Raw genomic sequence first — 21,004 nt, forward strand, 5'->3', positions numbered from 1 at the left:
GGGCCTTGTTCAACAGCGATGCGTTCGCTTGCTGTCGGGCATACATCGAATACTAATTGTGATGTTTATGTGTGCTTTTGCTTTTTAAAATATTTTTAAATAAAGATTTTGGAAGGTAGACGTGGGTTTGATTGATTGAATCGTCACACACAGTGTCATCTCGTCGTATTATAGGTTTGAAATGTCTCAGTATTTTCAAAGACCACTATATCGTGAATACCTTTAGTGGAGCAAGTTGTTGGAGCTAGTGTGCACTACTGTGTAGTGTTAATAAAAAAATATTTCCGTTAAAATAATTTTGTGTTAATATAAAATAAATCAATACAAATGGGGAAACATTTACTAATCAGTTTATTAATGTTAAACCCTATGCATGTACAGATACATAGAAGCAAAACTTATACGCATTAATGTTCTGTCAAACTTGCCCAAAGCATTCATTCAATTCAAATATAACAGCATGTCTTCATACAATTCTAAATTAGTGGACTAGAGAGAAAATACCCTAAAATGACAACTTGACAAACTAAATATGAATAAAAATATGAGGCAAAAATGTAACTTGACATATGTGAATTTATGAATGATAAATACCTGCTTACTTCCATTACAAACAATGCATAGAATGCATTTTATATTACATTTCACCTCTAACTTACACACAACAGAAAAATCTACATCTAAAAGAACAAGTACCACTGGTATCACTTGCAATGGCGAAACAAAATGATCCCCGAGTTACTCTAAATGACAAGATGAAGCTTGAAATTGCGAGTTTTTTTTTCTTAAAGAGACCCACTCCCCCCACACCCAAAATGAATCACTGGCTATACTTTTGGATTGAATTTGTTTCCACTCATGGAAGTGGGGACTCAGTGTAGGCATCCTCACCGATGTCCTCCTCAATCTTCACCTTAGCATCGTCTGCATCCAGCTGCAACCGAAATGAACATGTAAATGCATTTTTTCAATCTCACCTACGAATGATCTGGCCTGTGTGTCCATATACAATTCTATTGTAGCCCCTTGAGCACAAAGGTTTTCCCACCCCAACCAAAAAAAAAGGGAATTTATTCTAAATGACAACAGTTCAAGGGCATGTTGAAGTACTTACACATTTCATTTCCATGGCCGAGAAGAGTGTGCCGGTCATGAACATGCGCAGCGGCACAGTGAGCAAAAGGATGAAGGGCAGTGCCAGGGAGAAGGGGCTCATCTTCACCACCCAGAGCACAGCCAGACACACCAGCTGGATCAGCGTGAAAAGGTGCATGCGCATCGTCGTCACCTACGCAAAAAACACGCCAGTAAAGTGTTATATATATATATATATATATATATACATATTACATTGAGTACCACCTAAAAAAAAACATAGCTCTCCTAATACTGCCATTATGACCAATATTCAAATACAGTAGCGTAGTAGGCCTATATGTTCATAAAAAATGAGCCAGATCTTTTGTTCCTGAAAAGTATTTTTAATATTAATGCAAGCCACTGTAACATTATGCACAGTTTGAACCTTAAGCTGCACTTAAATATAGGAAAATTAAATAACTGTAATTAAATGATGTTCAGTTGAAATGTACAGCACATACGTTAAATACAAAAATTACATAAACTTATAAAAGATTAAATGCAAATGTGTTGTACTTAAAAAAAATACATCTGAAATATACTTAACAACTGTAATGTACTCAATTAAAAAAATAAAATTTAAGCCACATATGACATGGTGCTCAATTTTAAAATTTAATTCAGATATTTTTCAGGTACCTCTAGAGGGAGCCTGCAAATGTATTGCTAATTACTTTGCGGACCCCAAATGATCGGGGGACCCTAGTGAGAACTACTGCTCCATAATATTAAAAAGAAGAGGAGTGAAATGCAAGACGGTTCATACCCTGGTGGCATAGGCGTCGGACGGGTGGTATTTTTTGGGTGTGATCAACAGAAGTATCCGATCCCACATTTGAATTCCGCTCAGGGAAGTGACACCCATGTAGAGGAAGATTCCGAACAGGGCCGTCATAGGGATCATCTTCAGTAAGGGCTCCATGTAAATAGAGACACCTGAAACAGAGAATTCAGTACATAATGAGATGGAGAATGTTATATGTATTACTTCATTTGTGCCCTGATATTTGGCTGTCTACCCAACTTGACTCACTCATCTCAGTCTAAACTCTCCCCAATTTACTTACCAACCAAGATGGCGACTAGAATGCCGCTAATCCGTTGCTCCACCACCTTTTCGATCTCGGGTTTAGGGCCCTTGGACATGACTGTGAGAGCGTTGGCGTGTGTGACGGATCGCACAGTGGCGGCGCTCAGCCATGGAACCCCAAATATGGATGAGATGCCACCCATGGTGACCAGGAGGAGCAGGTCAAAATGAAAACCGGAACCTTTAACCATCTTCCTCTCTGGTTTGCTAACAATCAGCCTGCAAGAGGAAGAAACGTCTGCATTTCGACAACCCAAAAAGACGATGCACCTTGAAATGCGATTTGATGGTCACACACGTGGTAATCTGCGACTCGAGGAAGATGAGGATAAAGACGAGCAGTGCCGGTACACAGGAGGCGGCCATCATCCAGATGGGGAAGGGTGTTTTCTCTCCCAAAGGGTTGATGAACCAGCCACGGGCGTCTGGGTTGGTCACCTGGACACCTTTTGGTACAACCAGTTTCTGCAAAAGAGCAACATCACTTCAACACTAGTACACACTACACTGTACGCTTAAATCACTTGCCTGTGTGTAAGTGTCCTTAACACTGATATCCACAGCGACCATGGCAAAGATAGCGATGGGGACCCCGAAATCTCCAATCAGGCGTCGCAGCTGTGCCAAAAACACTGGTCAGGAAAATGCCACAAGACCAGATTTTAAATCAGAGGCGGTGACTTACCCAACCGGGCAGGTAAGTGCCATTCTTGAACTGGCGCAGGAAGTAGGCTATGAAAAAGCAGCCGAACATAAGACACAGGGATAACAGCGCGGTGTTCGGGAAGGGATTTCGGATTGGCACGTTCTGGACGAAATCAGTGCCATTGGATGTCTTATTGTAGATGGTGTGAAAGGGCTTCTCCAAGGTTTCGTTCAGTTCTTTGTAGTTCAGAATCAAAGGGTGGGCAGTGAAGATCTGTGTAGGAGGAGAAACTGTAAGGTTAAGGGTGAGGGGTAAGAGTTGAGGTTACAGGTAAAGGTTAAGGTAAGGTTTCAGTCATAAGGTTTAAAGAGGAAATCTAATCCTCACATATTTTTTTCAAGAATATATTCCCAGCAGGCCCACTAGTTGAAACACGGCATTCTGATTAATATTGCGTTTGTGGAATATGAGTTAAGCAGCAAAATCCACCCATTTTTTAGCCATCTCAGGGGGCAGCCATTTTGTCATTTCTGTCGACTGAAAATGACATCACAACTATTCAGGGCTCAGGTAACAACAAATCATGGCTCGTAGTTGTGATGTCATTTTCAGTCGACAGAAATGACAAAATGGCTGCCCCCTGAAATGGCTAAAAATGGGTGGAGGGGTAAGAGTTAAGGTTATAGGTTATAGCAGGCCCACTAGTTGAAACATGGCATTCTGATTAATTTTGCGTTCGTGGAATATAAATTAAGCAGAAAAATGCACTCGTTTTTAGCCATCTGTGGGGGCGGCCATTTTGTCTTCTCTCGTCGACTGAAAATGACATCACACCTGCTCACAACGACCAATCACGGCTCAGATTCAGAAAACAGGTCAGCCGTGATTGGTCGTTGTGAGCAGTTGTAATGTCATTTTCAGTCGACAGAAGACAAAATGGCTGCCCCCAGAGATGGCTAAAAATGAGTGGATTAACACTTATTCCACAAAGGCAATATTTATCAGAATGCCCTGTTTCAACTAGTGGTCTTGAATCGAACATCTTATTGAAAAAAACACGTTTGACTTCAACTTTAAGGACAGCAGTTTAGGTAAGGTAGTTGTTTCGGAATGAGGGTTAGAGCTTAAGTAAGAGTTATGGACAAGGATTAGGTGTAAAGTAAAATGAGAGCTAAGGGAAGGGTTATGGGTACGTATGAGAAGTAAGGGATATGGGCAAATGTTTGTGTTAGCATAAGGATTAAGGGTTTGGTTTAAGGTTAGCATAGGTGTTGAGGGATGAGGATTAGCTGTTAGTTTTTGGTGTAAGGGTTAAGGGTGAGGCTGAGGAGGTCGAGGTACGTTAAGAGTGAGGTAAAGTTTAGGGGCACTAAGGTTTGGGGATAAGAGCAGCACCGCACAGCACGTGTATAAGACATGCACATGGCATGGTCGGACAAATGGATGTAGCGATGATGAGGAAATGAGTGGGAAGGGGAAACCTTAAAGAGTTTACTGAAGGTCTCGTAGATGAAGATGAGCGAGATGAGGATGGAGAAGATTTCCTGGGTGAAGCGGGAGATGTAGCGCACCAGGAAGCTGCCCTCCACCGCCACGATGATCACCACAATCAGAATGAGCCATATGCCCACCCAGATACGAGCCACTATGTACTCGAGCCCCTGGAATTTGCAAAACTATCGCACGGGATGGACAAAGCATACACGCATGAGGATGAGGCACGAGGAGGCAATAGTGGTACTCGCGGTGGACTCCTACAGAGTAAAAGGCCTCCTCAAAGAGCAGCAGCGGTCCGGAAAAACCAAGCACCAGGACAGGCTGCGCGGCTAAGATGCAGAAGATGATGCCCTGGACGCTTGTGGAGATCATCAACTCTGACACACCCATCATCTTCTCTGATTTATCAGCTAAGACAAAGAAGAATAGTTAAAGACCCTGTAAAGTGAATTCAGAAAATAAATTCAATTTGTTTCTAAATACAGTACAATATACAGTAATTGTTTGAAGAAATTTGCTGAAAACGTGGAAAGATGAGAAATATGTAGTGCTAAATTGAGGCTATGTAATGTTAACAGTTTTTCACCAATTTAGTTTTCTAATTTTAAATTAATTTTAGACTATATACTGTATGATTCAGCGTTTGTTTTTAACGGCTAATTCACTTCTCTGTTTAAGTCACCACCGATTCCTGCGTAGCTTAAGTTATCACGGTGTAGCCGTGCGACGGCCCGGTGGGATGCACAAGTGAAACTGCTAGTCTCTGTCGAATAAGTAAGCCAAGAATCTTGTAAAAATGAGTAAAAAAAAAAAAAAAGTCTCTGGAAAGCTTCTTTAGCATCCAGGACTAGTGTTACAAAAGTCAAAACTACGAGTCAACCACATCAACCATCACACCTACAGACACCCTGCAGCGCTCGCTTCTGCAGGATGCCAAAAGGATGCAGGATGCTAGCATAGGCAATAATAAGCCTGGTGCTTCACCCTATTCCTTTTTTCGGTTTTTGATTGATGTTCGAAATGATTTTTCGTATTTTCCTTTCTGTACCACAACCAAAAATAAAACACTCATTCATTCAAAAGTCATACCTAAAAGTCCTCCGAAGGTGATGGCCGGCGACAGAGCGGCGAAGTAGATGAAGATGACGGCAGCCATGACTTGAGGGTTTAAGGCATCCGTGTAGTCGCTGATGTAGTGGCGGTAGCGACGCCTGATGTCTTTCACCATACCGCCAAAAGGATAGCCAGTGCGGGCCAGGGGGTCTTCTCTTGGCGGCTCCGGAGGTTTCGTAACTGGACACATCAAATTGACACTGAAGTTCTTTGGTCAAGCCTTCTTTTACTTGGCTTACCTTCAATCCTGTCGCCGAAGGCCAGACGGTTGTCGGTGGGGCGCAGTCTGTCCTGTAGCATCTTCTTCTGGAACTTGATGACTGGCTCCAGCATCCCCAGGTCTTGGATCTCCGTGGGGGGGATAACGATGCTGCAGTCCATGAAGTCGGCAATGGCGTTGGTCAGGTCCTGTTCGGTCTGCGCCAGGAAAGCCTCCAGAGAGAACACCTGGCGCAGCGGAGCGGAGAACGTTAGCTCCTTGACATGTCAAAGGAGTATTACTGTCGTTGATGTGATTGTTGTTGTGCCAAGTGTTCTCCACCCTACCTCAGTCTCTCATTCCCCCAACCTGTTTTCTCTTTCTGTCTAATCTCTATCTTTCTATTCTCTCTCCGCATCAACCCAATCGCCCAAGGAAGATGGTCACCTTGTTGTCTTTTACAGTATATACTGCGCGCGTAAAGTGCCTTGAGATAACTTCTGTTGACAAATTGACCTGACTCCTTCCGAAACAAGAAAGAACATTGCCGATGTCACTTTTCTCACCCAGTCGGCCATCAGAGCGCCCATTGCACGACCGCTCTCACTGTAGTCCAGGCCACTCTGGCTGGGGCCCACCAGGACAAACACGAAGCGCACAGGGACGGGACATTCCAGGGCGGAATCCATCACCGCAGAGTCTCTCAGCCGAACGAAAGCCACCACCGGCTTCTCCAGAAGATCCAGGGCACCTTTGGGGAAAATTCTTTCAGTTCTAGCTCTAAATTCAAAATATTTGAATGTGGTGCGGTGGTACCTGAGAGGACGATGGAGGCCTCCATGTTGTCAGAGCTGTCCCTCTGCAAAAAGTAAATACATTTTTAAAAAAATGAGTATACGGTGTAGAGGGCCACCAAAATGAGGTTTTATACCTTTGTAGAAACAGAAAAGGTCTGCATTTCGATGTCTCCTGAGGCGGTGACCACAGGTCTGTCAGACTGACTGGAGGGAAGAACACACAGAAGGCATTCATTCATTCATCCATTCATCTATTCACCTTGAGCCCATTTTTCCTGTACAAAGTACTATTTGATTGATTGGTAAACGCTGCTGTATAATGTGATTTTCACAATGCCATTAAAAAAAAATACGGTATTTACCCTCCTAAGGCCCAAGCTGTTTTTTTACATGCATTTTTAAATTTCTTTTTGATATTTGGGCTTATTGGAACCTAATTAGAAGAAAAACTAAGGATCATCTTTTAGTTTTTTGTATTGTATTGTACTGTATTTTGTATACTGTATTTTGTGTTATGTAATACTCTTCTGAGACCACAAGATGGCAGTGTAAGTGCCCACACATGTGTCCACAACACCCACAGTTCCACAGTGCACACGAGAGCTAGGAAGTGCTGTCCACGTATGTGGCCAATAAGCCTTAGGAGGATAATGTAGACCCGCACATAAATTAAGAAGACAAACGGTTAACAATTCATGGAAAAAAAAGTCAAGTCAGGTTTAACACAAAAATAACTAATGCTTAGATGTGACTTCTGCAGGAAAAAAAAGAAGGAACTCTGAAATACTGATATAAAAATAGAAATTCACTAAGTAATAAAAAACTACTCACAACTACATGAACTGTAGATCAAAGTATAAATTAAAAATTTTGTTTGACAAATTTCTGCATGTCAAACAACATTGTGGAGGAGCATTTGTGAAAAGACAACCGGGAATTGGGGAGCTTACCTGCGCCGCATGAGGAGTGCTCTCAGCAGAGCATCCCGATCGCTAGCACGGATCTCGTTCTTGATGACGAGCGCGTCCACCACCTTCTCGGCTATAGATGACAAACTGCTGGCGTTCAGGTCAAAGATGACGGCACCTGTGTACATAATGTCCAAGTCAGAAATAAAAAAACAGACCTGAGAGTTAGAGACCTCATTGGTAACTAGATCATTGTGATCTACTTTGGGGGCACTTTTGGTCCACTAAGAGGACATTCTGATCCAAGTTCAAAACATTCAAGACCATTTGCACGACATTTTAGTCCACTTTGACATTCTGGTCCACTTTGAGGACACCTTCTCAACTTTGGGAGCATTCTGGTCCACTCTAGGGAAATTGCAGTCAAGTCTGTGGACATTTAAGTCCAATCTGAGGACAGTTTGGTCTACTTTAGCAGCATTACAGTCCAACATGAGAAAATTCAGATGCACTTTGGGAACAGTCAGATCTACTTTGAAGAAATTCTAGTACACTTTGAGGACATTTTGGTCTTTTCTGAGAGTAACAGTTCACCGTGGGAATATTCTAGTCCACTCCAGTAGCATTCTGGTCCACTTTGCGGTGATACCATTCCACTTAGGGAACATTCTGATCCACTTTAAGGACCCTCTAATCTACATTGGAGACATTGTGGTACACTTCAAGGACATTCTGGTCCCCTTTGGGAACATTTTAGTTAATTTGAATGAGATTATATTCTAATTGAAAGACACTGTAGTTCATTTTGGAAGCATTCTTGTCCACTTTGAAAAAATGCTGGCCCACTGTGATGCTCTTGTTCACTGACGACATTGTGGTCCACTTTGGAAATATTTTTTCCCTACTTTGAGAACACCCTGGTTTACTCTGAGAACATTAGAATCATAGTCTGGTTAACTTTGACAATCTGGTCGACTTTTATGACATTTTGGTCCCTCTAAGGAACATTCCTGTCCAATTTGGGATTTTTTTTTTTTTAAATCCACTATTTGAACATTCCAGTCAACCGTTAGGGCAATTTTGTCCATTTTTAGGACATAACCTACTTTAAGAACATGTGAATATATTTGAAGGACTTTTTGATTGATTGATTGATGGACTTAAGACCCTGAAATATGAAGGTTGTTTTTATCCTGATAAGAAGTCCAAAGTCACCTGTGCTCATGGTCTTGCGTAGCTGGATGAGACTCTTGAAGGTCAAGTAGGATGTGTGTGAAGGGCCCCACTTCCCCGTAGCGGCATTGAAGTTCTCCTCGAAGCCCACCCAACGGCCTGTCTCCTGCCAGGTGTTTCCTTGGAGCTCGTTCAATTCAACGTATGCCTGCGGCCCAAAGCGTCCGGTCAATTAGTAAACAAAGTTGGCTACAGACATGGTTTTAGGATTACAAACAGACCTGAGCATCGCCTCTGGTGGTGGCATTGGTGTTCAGGTTGAGCTTTGCTGAAAAAAAATAACATGGAAAATGAAAGAAAAAGTCTCTAATGGGAGACGAGAGGAGCCTACCTGCGGAATCACGGGGAATGATGTATGTTTCCAAGGGTGCATCCTCGTCGAACCTCCCGTTCTCCACATTACACTGATCACCGCGGTATGCTGGAGTCCTGGTGTGGAGAAATGGAAACTTTCACTCAATGATGCCACACGAGAACTATTGTAACGACATTTGGTTTCACTTCGAGGACTTTCTTGTCCACTTTAAGAAAATTTGGGTCCACTTTAAAGACACTCTGGTCCATTGTGCGGCCCTCTTGATCCACCTTGACAATCTGGTCCAATTGGAGAATATGGTGGTATATTACTTCAAGACCCTGCAATTCTGTTTGTGACCACAAGAAGGCAACATCTACCTATCTATTTTCAAGCAGAAACCTCAGCAACGAGGCTGTGCTTCCATATTTTTGCCACAAGAGGGCGGCAAATCCATTACATTACAGTGTTTGTTGTTTGCGAAAATACACTTTATCAGGCTGCAACCATCAGACAGACAGTACTGCTGACGTCTTGCCGCTGTTCACACAAAAGTCTGTAAATTACTAGGTTGTAATCCTTGAATCTCCATAACCATCACTTAACCTCGGACCCATGTGGGGACTGACCAATAGTATAGATTAGTTAAAAAGATATGACATTGAGGACGTTTCTGCTGTTCAGTGTTGATATATAGTATTTATGCATGTACAGATTGCCATTCACACCTGAATAATTGTCTTTTATAATTCTGGGTGGGCCTGGAAAACTCAGGGCGGGCCTGAATATTTCTCTCATTGAGCACAATCCTCCTATGCCGACACATCGTATATTCAAATAAAATGATCAACTGAATATGAAGTTCAGATCTTCCTCAGACAACCAGAATTATGCCATTCTTAATATTCAATAAAATAAAAAACACAAATTCAAAAATAATTTAAAAATTCAACTAAAATTTAAAAGTATATATTTTTTTTCACGAATCTCATTGGGTGGGCAGTCTGTCAATCTGGGTGGGCCTGTGCACACCCAGGCCCACCCATGGCTCCGCCCCTGCCCGTACCCAGTGCATATACAGCACTGCTGACTGTTGTTGCTGCAGTTCACATTCATTTCTGTACATATAGGATCCATTTGTTATATACTATTTGTTATTGATGATTATAGCTCTTTTGATACATACAGCGCTGCTGACTATTGTGGCTACTGTTCACATTCATCTATGTGTACATAGTATCTATTTATTATGTGCTACTTATGTATGGACTGTTACTGTTTATGTTTACACATAATACGCAATGTTTAAGTAAATACACATAATGGACATCTTTATATATAACATCTATTTTCTCACGTACAGTTTGGCATTAACATCTGCTTATAGCTATTCATTACTCAGGTGCAGGTGCAGGTTGCCAAATGCAATACTGCTGACTAGCCCTGCTGCTGTTCATATTCACTCTTTGACAACCTTCTGCATGACTTTGGCGTGAAAAGAGGTCGTGTATGTCATTTGGTTAGTGTTGAGAAGGACTCTGGAACTCACATTCTCAGCGGGGAGGGGAGGAAGGCGGAATCACGGTCTTCATATGACATGTCACTGTCCTGCAATGGAGGAGAAATGATTTCATGAAGGGGGGGGGGGTAGTTTGCGGGTGAAATTGCTTGAAATTTGGCAGCTCAAATGGATTTTCTTGTCAAATAATGGCCCCTGATGACAACATAGACCAACCTCATCGCTAGTGAACCTGTTATCCATTGCTGCTTTCTGGGTTGACACTCTCAGCTACTTCTGTACATTACCTTTGAAAGACAAGTGTGGGGAAAACAATTAGATTTATTCTCATTCGTGAAACTTTCTATCAAGCCAATCATAATTACAACATAAACGGTAAAACACAGGGGAGATGTGACTAGAACATAAGGCCACTCTAATTTGATGTGCAGACTCATGGCTCCAGACAGATAATCGGCCGTTAAGAAGAACTATGACTGTCCTATCTTTGAGTCACACCCGCTTGTCTTCTCTGTCGCCTTAAAGGAACTTGAGTGCAGAAAAAAACCCAACTTCGGTAACACAAATAAAGTGCTGGGCTGAGAGCACTTATTCAGAATCCAATGTATTTTCACTCAACAATTAGCAGAATGGTGGATTTACAATCCAAACCAATGGTGAAAAAAAAAATGGAGCCATCTTTGGACTGTTAACCTTCAGTCGATTTGACTTAAAAGTAAACTATTTCCCTTCTAAACTAAGGCCCTCTACTCCAACACAAGGGAGCACAATACGTAACCAATTAGGTTTAGGACTACAGACTATGACTCAGGACTGTGTTTTAGGAATCAGGACGATGGATTATGGCCAGGACTGAATTAGGGATCGTTTTGGAGACAATGGTGACGGTTAGGATTAACGACGATGGGTTAAGGTTAGTGACTGCAGGTCAGATATTTGGAGTTCGGGTTAGGATCAGGTTCCAAGGGTTAGGAATTACTGGTTAGGCACTATGGGTTTGTAACCAAGGGTTAGGCTTCTGGACTATGGGTATGTTGTATTACGTTTGCATTATAAACTATGCGAAAAAGTATCAATAAAAAGTAGGTGGACCCTGGTTCAGAGTAGACCACACCCCTACCTGCATGCAGGTACTCCCGCCTGGTCTCCGGCAGCTGTCGGCGAATCACTATGAAAATGAGCAGCGACCTTGGTGAGAACCCACGTTGAAGAGCGGGAACACCCAAAAGCAAAATTACGTCAAACTGGTGAAAGTGCCGTACCCCGCAGGCCGTACGGTTGCCCAGCAACCATACAAGGTTGGTGTAGATAAGGCCCCGCGTGACCGTACACCAGCGCTATCATTCAGGGACACCTTACGTGGGGATATCCCAGCCCTAGTTGGACTACTCCGCCCTCATCCAACATGGCTGATGGCGCTACCTCCGATGCCATGATCTTTGCTGTGGGGGGGGGGGCACACAAGAGGGCACACAGGGGGTAGAAAAGGGGCATTGATTGCATCATGTCAAAATACGTCATCTTGTTGAGATCTTTGGGATCCCCCCAAGTTTACAACTCAGGTTAGGTTTAGAACTACAAACTATGTGCAGCACTATGATTTAAGGTTATTGAGTGTAACTTAAAGCGGAAGTCAACCCAAACATATTTTTTTCAAGAATATGTTCCCAGCAGGCCCACTAGTTGAAACACGGCATTCTGATTAATTTTGTGTTTGTGGAATATAAATTAAGAAGCAAAATGCACTTGTTTTTAGCCTTCTCTTGGAGCGGCCATTTTGTCTTCTGTTTGACTGAAAAAGACATCACTATGTGCAGCACTATGATTTAAGGTTATTGAGTGTAACTTAAAGCGGAAGTCAACCCAAACATATTTTTTTCAAGAATATGTTCCCAGCAGGCCCACTAGTTGCAACACGGCATTCTGATTAATTTTGTGTTTGTGGAATATAAATTAAGAAGCAAAATGCACTTGTTTTTAGCCTTCTCTTGGAGCGGAACATTTTGTCTTCTGTCTGACTGAAAATGACATCACGCCTGCTCATAACGACCAATCACGACTGACCTGTTTTCTGAATCCGAGCCGTGATTGGTCGTTGTGAGCAGTTGTGATGTCATTTTCAGTCGACAGAAGACAAAATGGCCGCCCCCAGAGATGGCTAAAAACGAGTGGATTAACACTTATTCCACAAACGCAATATTTATCAGAATGCGTAGAACATATTCTTGGAAAAGAAAATGTTTGCGTTGACTTCCCTTCTTTAAGGATAGGCTTGGTGGCTTTAGGTTATGGTTAAGGACAAAGATTTAGCGACTATGGTCCAGGTACAGCAGGTTAGGATTAGGGACTATCGTTTAGGGTTATCGACTATGGGATTTGGACCAAGAATTATGGTTAGAGAATTTGGGTAAGGGATGAAAGGTTATCGACCAAGGTTTAGGGATTTTGGGTTTGGTACAGTGGGTTGAGTTTAGGGTCTATGAGTTGAAGTTAGAGACTAAGGTTAAGGACTAAGAATTTGGATTAGGAATAGCGGGTTGAGGTTAGGAATTATGTTACAGACAATGGGATAAGGGTAAGGTACTAACAATTAGGTTTACAGACCATGTCTTAGGCAAGAGAGAGAGACTTACGGCCATAAAATTCATTTTGGTGGACACCTGTCAACGTCATGCGCTAGTGAAGTGCTCCCAAGAAGCCAGAGTCCATCTGGGAGGATCTCATGGGTCCAAACTAGTCTGGTGACGAGTTCTGTAACAAGCCTGTGCAATCCAAAATAATGTTGATTCACACCATCACCATCCATGCAAAACTTTTTGTAGTGGCACTCACCTTCTAATTGGATGGATTTCAGCCCTGCTGTGGAAGTGTGGATGATGTGGCATGTGACCAATTGGACAAATGTTAGACTGCCTCTGATGGTTTGATGCAAAAACACATGACAATAAAAAACATACCTCAAAATATTTTGAGATGTTTTTGTTGCTATTGAAAAATGGTGAAAAAGTAAGTGGCTTCCTGTTTTGGAGTTAAAGAATATTTGGAGATGTGGGGATATAACTGCTGTCCAATAAAAATAATGTGCCTTATGTCCGAATATTAAGTGAGTTTAGTGAGTTTATTCGTTTTTACCTGCATTTCGGGTAAAAGAGTAAGAGTCACACGATTTCAAGATGCAGTCTTTTCATTGGACGGTAAGGATATCAATGCTGCCAAATGAAAGAAAAAAAAAAAAAAAAGAAAAACATGTTGCCAAAACAAAAAAGCCCAACAACAACAAAAATTGCCTTTCTCTTTTGGATTGAAATACAGACAGACACAATTTATTTGGAGAAACAGACGGTAATTATATTGTTGTTGTCCAGTGAAAAGCATGCATCAAATAGTTAGCAAATTTATTTTCAACTGAAAGATAAAAATAAATTCCTCTTTGTAAAAGAGTCGCAAAATAGAGATATGGCGACGATATCCTTAGAATCCAATGAAAACCATGTACCGTACATTGGGCCCCCGCAACACTTGCAATATCGACTCCTGCGCATCACATTTGCTGATATATTTTCATTCATTCATTCTCCAAATCTCTTAAGATAATTTTTTACCTAAAGACGCACCGTTAGTGATAACCTGATCGAGCTGCCAATCATCAGTTCAAAGCATGAAAGAAATGATCAAATGTCTGTCAGGGCCAGCAACAGCTTTTCACGGTGTGAGAAGGCAAAATTCAGAAGAAGTCTAATGCGGGTCATGGGGACCCTGACGTCAATCGTGCTAAATACGATTATATCGACATCAGACACACTTCGGTTACTTCTATGGAACACACTGGACACTTCATTAGGTTCGCTCTCATGACTTGGATGAAAATTGTGCCTTTAAAATTTCACTAAATAAGTAAATGGGTAAAAGGGACAGAGCTGGCACAATAAAATGTTTCAAGGACCCATGCGTGCACTTGAACAGTAAGTCGGGCATTTTGGGCAAACTCTCTCCGTTGTGTCCCCTTAAAAATTTAGAAAAAAAATGAGTCCCCGACATACAATTGGATGGGCATGCCATAGAAGTATACCCCAAAAAAGTCTCAAGAAACCACGCCTGAAATTATATAGGGAGTGTGCCATTTTTGTTAAAAGCAGCCTTTTTGGATGAATTTCATCAGTAGTGCCTACTGTAAAGTTAGAAAAAAATGAGCCTTTAACAACAATTTCACTGAGTGAACACAAATTGGGGGTGGACCTGCCCGTCAAAAAGTTACCATGCCCGAAACTGAAAAGAAAGTCCGCTATTTTGGTTTGAAGCAGGGCATTTTGGACAAATTCCAGGGCTCATACTTTGGAAAAATTCTAGTAGGAAAAGAAAAAGTTAGACGAGGGAAAAGCTTGATGTGTTCAGACGAGATGTGTGGTTATGTGTAAGTATAAGCCAAGCTAGTTGACACTTCACTTTTCTACTGAAGGATTTCCATCCACACAGGGAAACGACTTCCTGGGAACCAAGTACCAAGGAGCAACCCTGTTTTCTGGTCATCAACCATCAGATGTTGTCTTGGTCTCATGATGTCAAAGTGTGAACAGCATGATATTGAGGATTATTGTTTGAATAGCATTTCAAATTGGACCAGGAAATGTATTCGTTGAGTAATAGATAAAAGGGCGGTTGTCAATTTTGCCGTTCAACTCCTTGAAGAGAACTGCAAGTTGTGTAAAAAGCACTGAAACACTGAACAGGAGGACATGTGTATTCAAAAGTCTTGAGGTCACTTCAGTTCACCTGTAAAAGTTATGATGCAGCTTTGGTTCATTGACGTTAGCAAAGACATTGTCTTGGATGGTTTTTAAAAACAAAAGTTCTTTGAAGACTTCCATTGGTCTTTAAAGAACTAAAGAAGAGTGTCCAGAGTTTGTCCATAAATGTTTTGGATGTTCACAAAAAAAGATAAGTCTGTGCATTTGATAATTCAAAAAAATAATGTAAAGTTCTTGTTTACAAAACATTTACAATAACTTTTCGAAGTCTCCTATTGTCTTTGATGTTAAAGGTTTTTGAGTACTCTGAACTGTATGCTGATTACAAAAATTGATTAGGCTATTTAAGGACCCTAAATTACTTAATATTTTAAGTAAACATTGAAAGTTATCCACAAAAATATGTTAACTTTTGACGACTTTTTACATTTGAAGACTACATTTGACGTCGACAAAACATGAAGAGAATAAAAGGTTATGATGAGCGTACAGCAAAGAGGGCAAAAGGGGGCCCAGATGAAGTCGCTGCATGCGTGAGCCTCAGGCTTATCATCATCATCATCAGCTTTAGGCAGCTATCTGCTGACTCCACGCACGCAACAGACAGACACACCCTGACCCCAGAAAGACACTTTAAACACATAGTATGCCAACAGTGAGCATTATCATCTTTGCAAAAGTATATATTCGTTTTTGTTACTGTGCATCATTAGAGTTAAATGACCCGTAACAACATACGCAAGCATTGCGACAATGTTGAGTAAAAGCCACTCAAGCCGTGGTGCCAGTCATATTTTAATTATTTCATATTCCTGTATGGGTGGTCCAAAAGGAACCTCAAATTGGCCGTGAGCCACTGACTCAATGCTTGAGTTTTCCACCAAATGTTATGACAATTTCCGAGTTGTCTGTTCAAAGTTCAGTAAATATTTCACTTACTCATGTATTTATGTATGATTTGTGATTTTTTTCCCCCCCAATGGAGTTTTCAACATTTTTGCTTTTTAGATTTTTTAAATGTAATTTTTAATTCCTGCAAATGACTGGCAATTAGTCCAGGGTATCGGTTGGTATTAGCTCCAGCTCACTTGAGACCCAAATGGAAAAAAAGTAACATTTTGCAATTTTTATGTTATAATTCATATTTCCCATAATTTACAAAGTGCAATTTCTACACAGATGGTCTTTTAGATTGAAAACAATTTTAGTATTTTGCTACTAAATTTGTACATTGGATCACATACGTTTTATATATTTTTTAATTTACTTGGATTTTTCAATATTTAATGTACAAGTTTCAATTTCATCAAATGTTTTAAATACTTGACTTAGGTCTAAAAAAAACCGTCCGCATGGTTTTCTAGTTATTAGATTTGTTTCTTTTAGTTCTAATGTCTAACTTGAGTTTTTTTAAAATAATTTGACTTGTTATACAGCTCTGTAAAAGAATTACCAATTTCTGATTTATGTTTGAGTAAAATAAAAATGTGTTTTATTCAATAAAATATTGACAGCATAAAACACAAATGTAAATAATGTAGTCCTTTAATTAAAGCATTCATTTGCATAAAAAAATGTCAGAATACCTAAAACAGTGTGTTGCAGAGCAATTGCAATTAGTTTCCTAGTAAATACAATTTCCTTTTTTCGTTTCATCTCATGTGGAGAAAAATGACATTCATGCATTATTTTGAAAGCAGAAAATAGTTTGGTTAGATTTCTATTCTAGTGGATGGAAAAAAAACAAACAGATTTAGTGTATACAGGTTAAAAACAAAAAGTGAAAAAAGGTCAAATCTAAAATGTAACGTAGTGAACTTTAAAAGCACAAACTAACAATCTAGCACCCCCTAGAGTGAACACTTGGATTTTCCAGATGCACTGTGTAATGTAACACTATTCTACTCTAATCTCTCATATTCCCAGATGAGTAGGTAAAATCTGAAATCATTTTTATGTTGGACTCATTTCTCCTTGCCTCCTGTTGCTTGGTCACTTAACTAAGGAAAACATGTTTACACGAGAGGAATGGCTGCCAAGGGTGTGGAGTAGCTGTCCCTCAAGGAAATCAAGAGTGCAAACACAGAATTGCAAGCAGGTATTTTATTGAACCAAACTAATCAAGTCATTCCAAACACTCCCAAAAAAGCACAGTATGTGTAAACCGTTATTGTTTTAAAAGGACAAAAAGCATGTTTATGACTCATTACTGACCTTGCATTCAATTAAACCAAAACCCGTCCTCCCTGTCGACCGCTCCTGACGAACCGAACCGGCGGGCATGAGAATTCATCATAGCACAGCCACGTGGCTTATTTTGAGGCGGCGCTAGTCATTAGTCTCCCAGCGGATCGGCGTCAGGGATGAACGAAGGGGAGGCGAACCAGACTTTCCCCAACTGCTGCTTGGTCCAGATTTGCAATTTTTCATCCTGATTTTTTTGTCTCACCCCCCACCCCCCAAGTAGGAAACTGTTGGGGAAAGCCAGGTTTAGTCCATTCACACCAGTTTGTCTACATGATGACGCATGGCGCTCGGCTCTTCGTGATCTTCATCAGCGGTTTGCCTTCGTGAGCTTTCTGGATGGTTTCCATTACCTGGACAAATGCGGAATTTAAAAAAAAAAAAAAGTTAAAAACTACTTTTTTGGGTTGTTTTAAATGTTGATAGGCTCTTTTAGCCGCCTTCCTTTGTGGAGTTTGCATGACTGCAAGGGATTTTGCAGGCGCTGTACTATTGGTCTGTCTTGCCATATTTACACATAATTAACCAGTTTCTTGAAATATATTAACACTCTTCAATTTACCAGTGGCTGACATTTTTTTCTAATTTTATTGTATACAATTAGTAGCAAAATTCTGTAAACATATTTAGGTATATGCATAATTTTTGCTACTTTTTCGCTGTACAATTAGAAGCAATATATTTGCTAATATTGTTTGTATTGATCAACATTATAAATAATTATAATACATTTTTAAAACTACTATTTATTTAGACATTTTTACCTAATTGGCTGGTAAATGCTATCACTGCATCCTAGTAGTTTACAACGGAACATCCACCAGCGTTACTGAAAATGGTTCCTTGCTGATAAAGCCAATATAGCGCGAAACATACATATTATGGACTCTATTTTTGTGCCCAGCGCAAGTCTAGCGCAAAGCACGCTCTAACTGCGCATCGGTGGAGTTTTCTTTTCGGTTGGCATTTTTGTACACATTTGCAGGTAGAAAGGGGCATTTGTGCCATCGTGGGAGTGAACACAGCCAACTTAATTCCCAGCTAACGGAAGCTGTTACAGCCGAAACGGGGTAGCGCTTAGTCATATCCTGAAAACCAACATACAGATAAACCATAGCAGTTGACAGCTCTGTTCACTGCATCACTTATGGCTTTAAGACCTTTATTTTTATTTTTTAAAACAATAAAGACAAACTCGCTTTTATTGTAAAAATGAAATTATTCTGTTAAATGTAAAGGTTTTACCCCTTCCACACACTATAAGCATTTTGGACACATTTGAACACAAACGTTGTTTTACTGTTCTCCCGGGTATTCAATAAACGGCTGAAAAGTGCACTGTGACTGCGGCGCTCCTTTCGCACGTTAAGTTAATATGTTGTAAAAATAAATCAATAAAAATAATAAAAAACGCAGCAGCGGTATGAGTCACTACCCACATATTCATGGGTCAATGTGACCCCTGCACATTCATTCCCCGCAACATAATTGGAGCGTTAATGCTGGCCACACAACTATTTATGCAGTTCTGTGTTCACTGCTGCGTTAGCGTAGGTTGATATGGCGCATTCAGTCCTACGTACGTACGTACGTACGTACAAATTTGGTTTACATCGACGTCGCAGGGCGGAACCCAGTTGTTTTCATGCGTAAAATAAAAAGGGCATAAAACTACTTACGTCATCCTCATATGGGAATCCTCCAAGCTCCATCTTGGAGAAAACCAGCTGCCCGTTGATCACGATCTCAAAGCTGGCTATAAAAAAAAAGAGCGTAAGCATATTTTTAACCACATCTTTCATAATTTAGGTTCCTGTGGCATTTATTATTTACCTCTCCGGCCCACGAAGCCCGACACATCCGCATCGGGAAACTCGCCCTTGACGACTCGGGCGAGCTCCAGATAACGGGGCTCGTAGCCTCAGTTGCCACTGGAGATGGAGAAACTATGTTAGCTTAGCAGTTAGCCACACACAACAAATGCATTAGATACAAACAAAAAACACAACACAGTGTGATAATGTTAAAGGCTTACCAGTATTCCACTCGTATAGTCACCACTCCCATTTTTGTTTTGTATTGTGTTTTTTCCTGTTTCTGTCTTGAGTAAACGTCCGTGTTCCAACACAGGCTTGTACAAGTATGACGCTTAGCTTCTTTATATAAAAGGTCTTTGTGAGGGGGCGGGGTCATGGAAACAAACGCCTGGGTCACGTGGAGTGACAACGACTTCTCTCACTGGGGGAGCCACCCAGAAGCTCGGCGGTTACACACTTCCCACGTTCATTTTACAATTTTGCTGTGTTTCAAAAGAGAAACAAAGCCGCGGCTGCATTTCTGCGGGTTACCGCAACAGTTATATGACAGCAGTACACGAAGCTCTGATAAAGCTACTCCACTCGCACTTGTTCTACACTTACTCACTTCCTTGTTCTACACCAATCACACATCACTCTCTCCAAATGTGCCTTCGGGGACGCCCGTAATTTAGAAAAAGAAACATGTCCTTACCTGGTTTAACGACAGCTGGACCACATCTCAGTCCGTCAATGTGTTATTGAGTCGATGATTTTACCTTGTACATTATCTTTGAGTCTACTTCCGAAGTATATAGAAGCTCAAACTTAGTACAATTCTTTCACGCTTACTTCAAAGTTACGTTAACTTAAAATGTTTACAGCCTCGAGTGGGTTAGTTTTATCTTAAAAAACTTCACTTATATGCAGCTTTTATTCGGAGAGCTGCCATATGGTTGACTAGCGTAGCCAATAGCTGTTAGTTTATTTATTTTTAATTTTACGAACAATGTGTAACACAACAATAGAACGAACACATAATGGGGGAATGCCATAGACGTGTTAACGAACAGGAGTGCATATCCTGCAGCAACACATGCAGACAGACAATCATTCCATCCATCCATCCATCCACTAAAGTAGTTCTTCATAGGCCTGTAATTAGTGGAGTTACACCTGTTGGGAGTCATCTCGGCATTTTTGTCAGGTAGTCTTAACAGGAGGTTTTTTGTTTGTGTCAAATTGAGTTTAACACAAGCATGCAGAAAGCATAACACCAGATTGCAGTCGTTTAAAACATTTTTTTCAAAATAAAAAAAATCCAGCAAACTACATTTTTAGATCATGTTAGCGATACAGTCATTTACCAGTTCAACAAAAAGTATGCATCCCAAAATAGTATGACTTCAAAAATGTTTCAGAAACACAAAGAAAACAAAAGTTCCTTATTGTAAATATATATATATAATTTTTTAAATATTGTGAAGCGATAGTTCTTTCTTTTTGTTGGACTGTGACCATAATTACACTGTGTGCACAAAGGCACAAGCAATTTTTAGGGGTTGTAAAAAAAAGAAAAAAAAAATACATGTGAAGATACAGGACATATTGTAGAAAGACAATATGTCAGTATTTACTGCTTAGTGGTGCACACAAGTTTGAGGATGAAATTCCAAGCCAAGACACTTTACACGTAATTTTAAAATTATTGCATACCTATTTTCAATAACAAAGTTCTCGTCTGCATTTGTTTACGGACACGTGTGCGAAATTTCTAGAATA

The 21,004-nt window shown here is 40.6% G+C and overlaps 2 protein-coding genes across 2 annotated transcripts; both read right to left on the reverse strand.

Moving 5' to 3' along the window:
• Positions 1–334: 334 nt before the first annotated feature.
• Positions 335–11,670, reverse strand: slc4a1a (solute carrier family 4 member 1a (Diego blood group)). The gene is made up of 21 exons (XM_086056204.1): positions 11,558–11,670; positions 10,654–10,724; positions 10,468–10,526; positions 8,955–9,052; positions 8,845–8,891; positions 8,606–8,771; positions 7,433–7,568; positions 6,617–6,686; positions 6,502–6,544; positions 6,252–6,436; positions 5,726–5,933; positions 5,463–5,666; positions 4,635–4,783; positions 4,358–4,552; positions 2,916–3,149; positions 2,759–2,848; positions 2,529–2,695; positions 2,208–2,449; positions 1,907–2,076; positions 1,115–1,288; positions 335–934 (listed from the first exon to the last, which is right to left on the reverse strand). Exons 2-21 carry the CDS (start codon positions 10,678–10,680, stop codon positions 857–859), a joined length of 2,742 nt encoding a protein of 913 aa, XP_085912330.1. The 5' UTR covers positions 10,681–10,724; positions 11,558–11,670; the 3' UTR covers positions 335–856.
• A 5,600-nt stretch (positions 11,671–17,270) lies between these two features.
• On the reverse strand, positions 17,271–19,769 carry LOC147134502 (migration and invasion enhancer 1-like). The gene is made up of 4 exons (XM_086056746.1): positions 19,462–19,769; positions 19,260–19,357; positions 19,106–19,182; positions 17,271–17,779 (listed from the first exon to the last, which is right to left on the reverse strand). The coding sequence occupies exons 1-4, from the start codon at positions 19,617–19,619 to the stop codon at positions 17,696–17,698; spliced, it is 417 nt and encodes a 138-aa protein (XP_085912872.1). The 5' UTR covers positions 19,620–19,769; the 3' UTR covers positions 17,271–17,695.
• Between the last annotated feature and the right edge of the window lie 1,235 nt (positions 19,770–21,004).

Source organism: Filicampus tigris, chromosome 16 (assembly GCF_054856515.1).
Source record: "Filicampus tigris isolate MCC_2025a chromosome 16, RoL_Ftig_1.0, whole genome shotgun sequence".
Classification (NCBI taxonomy): domain Eukaryota; kingdom Metazoa; phylum Chordata; class Actinopteri; order Syngnathiformes; family Syngnathidae; genus Filicampus; species Filicampus tigris.

Bases quoted from the DNA above. Each gene is read 5' to 3' on its own strand.
- slc4a1a (XM_086056204.1), bottom strand. From the start codon at position 10,680: ATGGATAACAGGTTCACTAGCGATGAG. The intron at 8,772-8,844 runs GTCTGTTTGTAA...TTTGGGCCGCAG, and splicing joins CCACCAGAGGCGATGCTCAG to GCATACGTTGAATTGAACGA. The intron at 5,667-5,725 runs GTAAGCCAAGTA...TGATGTGTCCAG, and splicing joins CTTCGGCGACAGGATTGAAG to TTACGAAACCTCCGGAGCCG.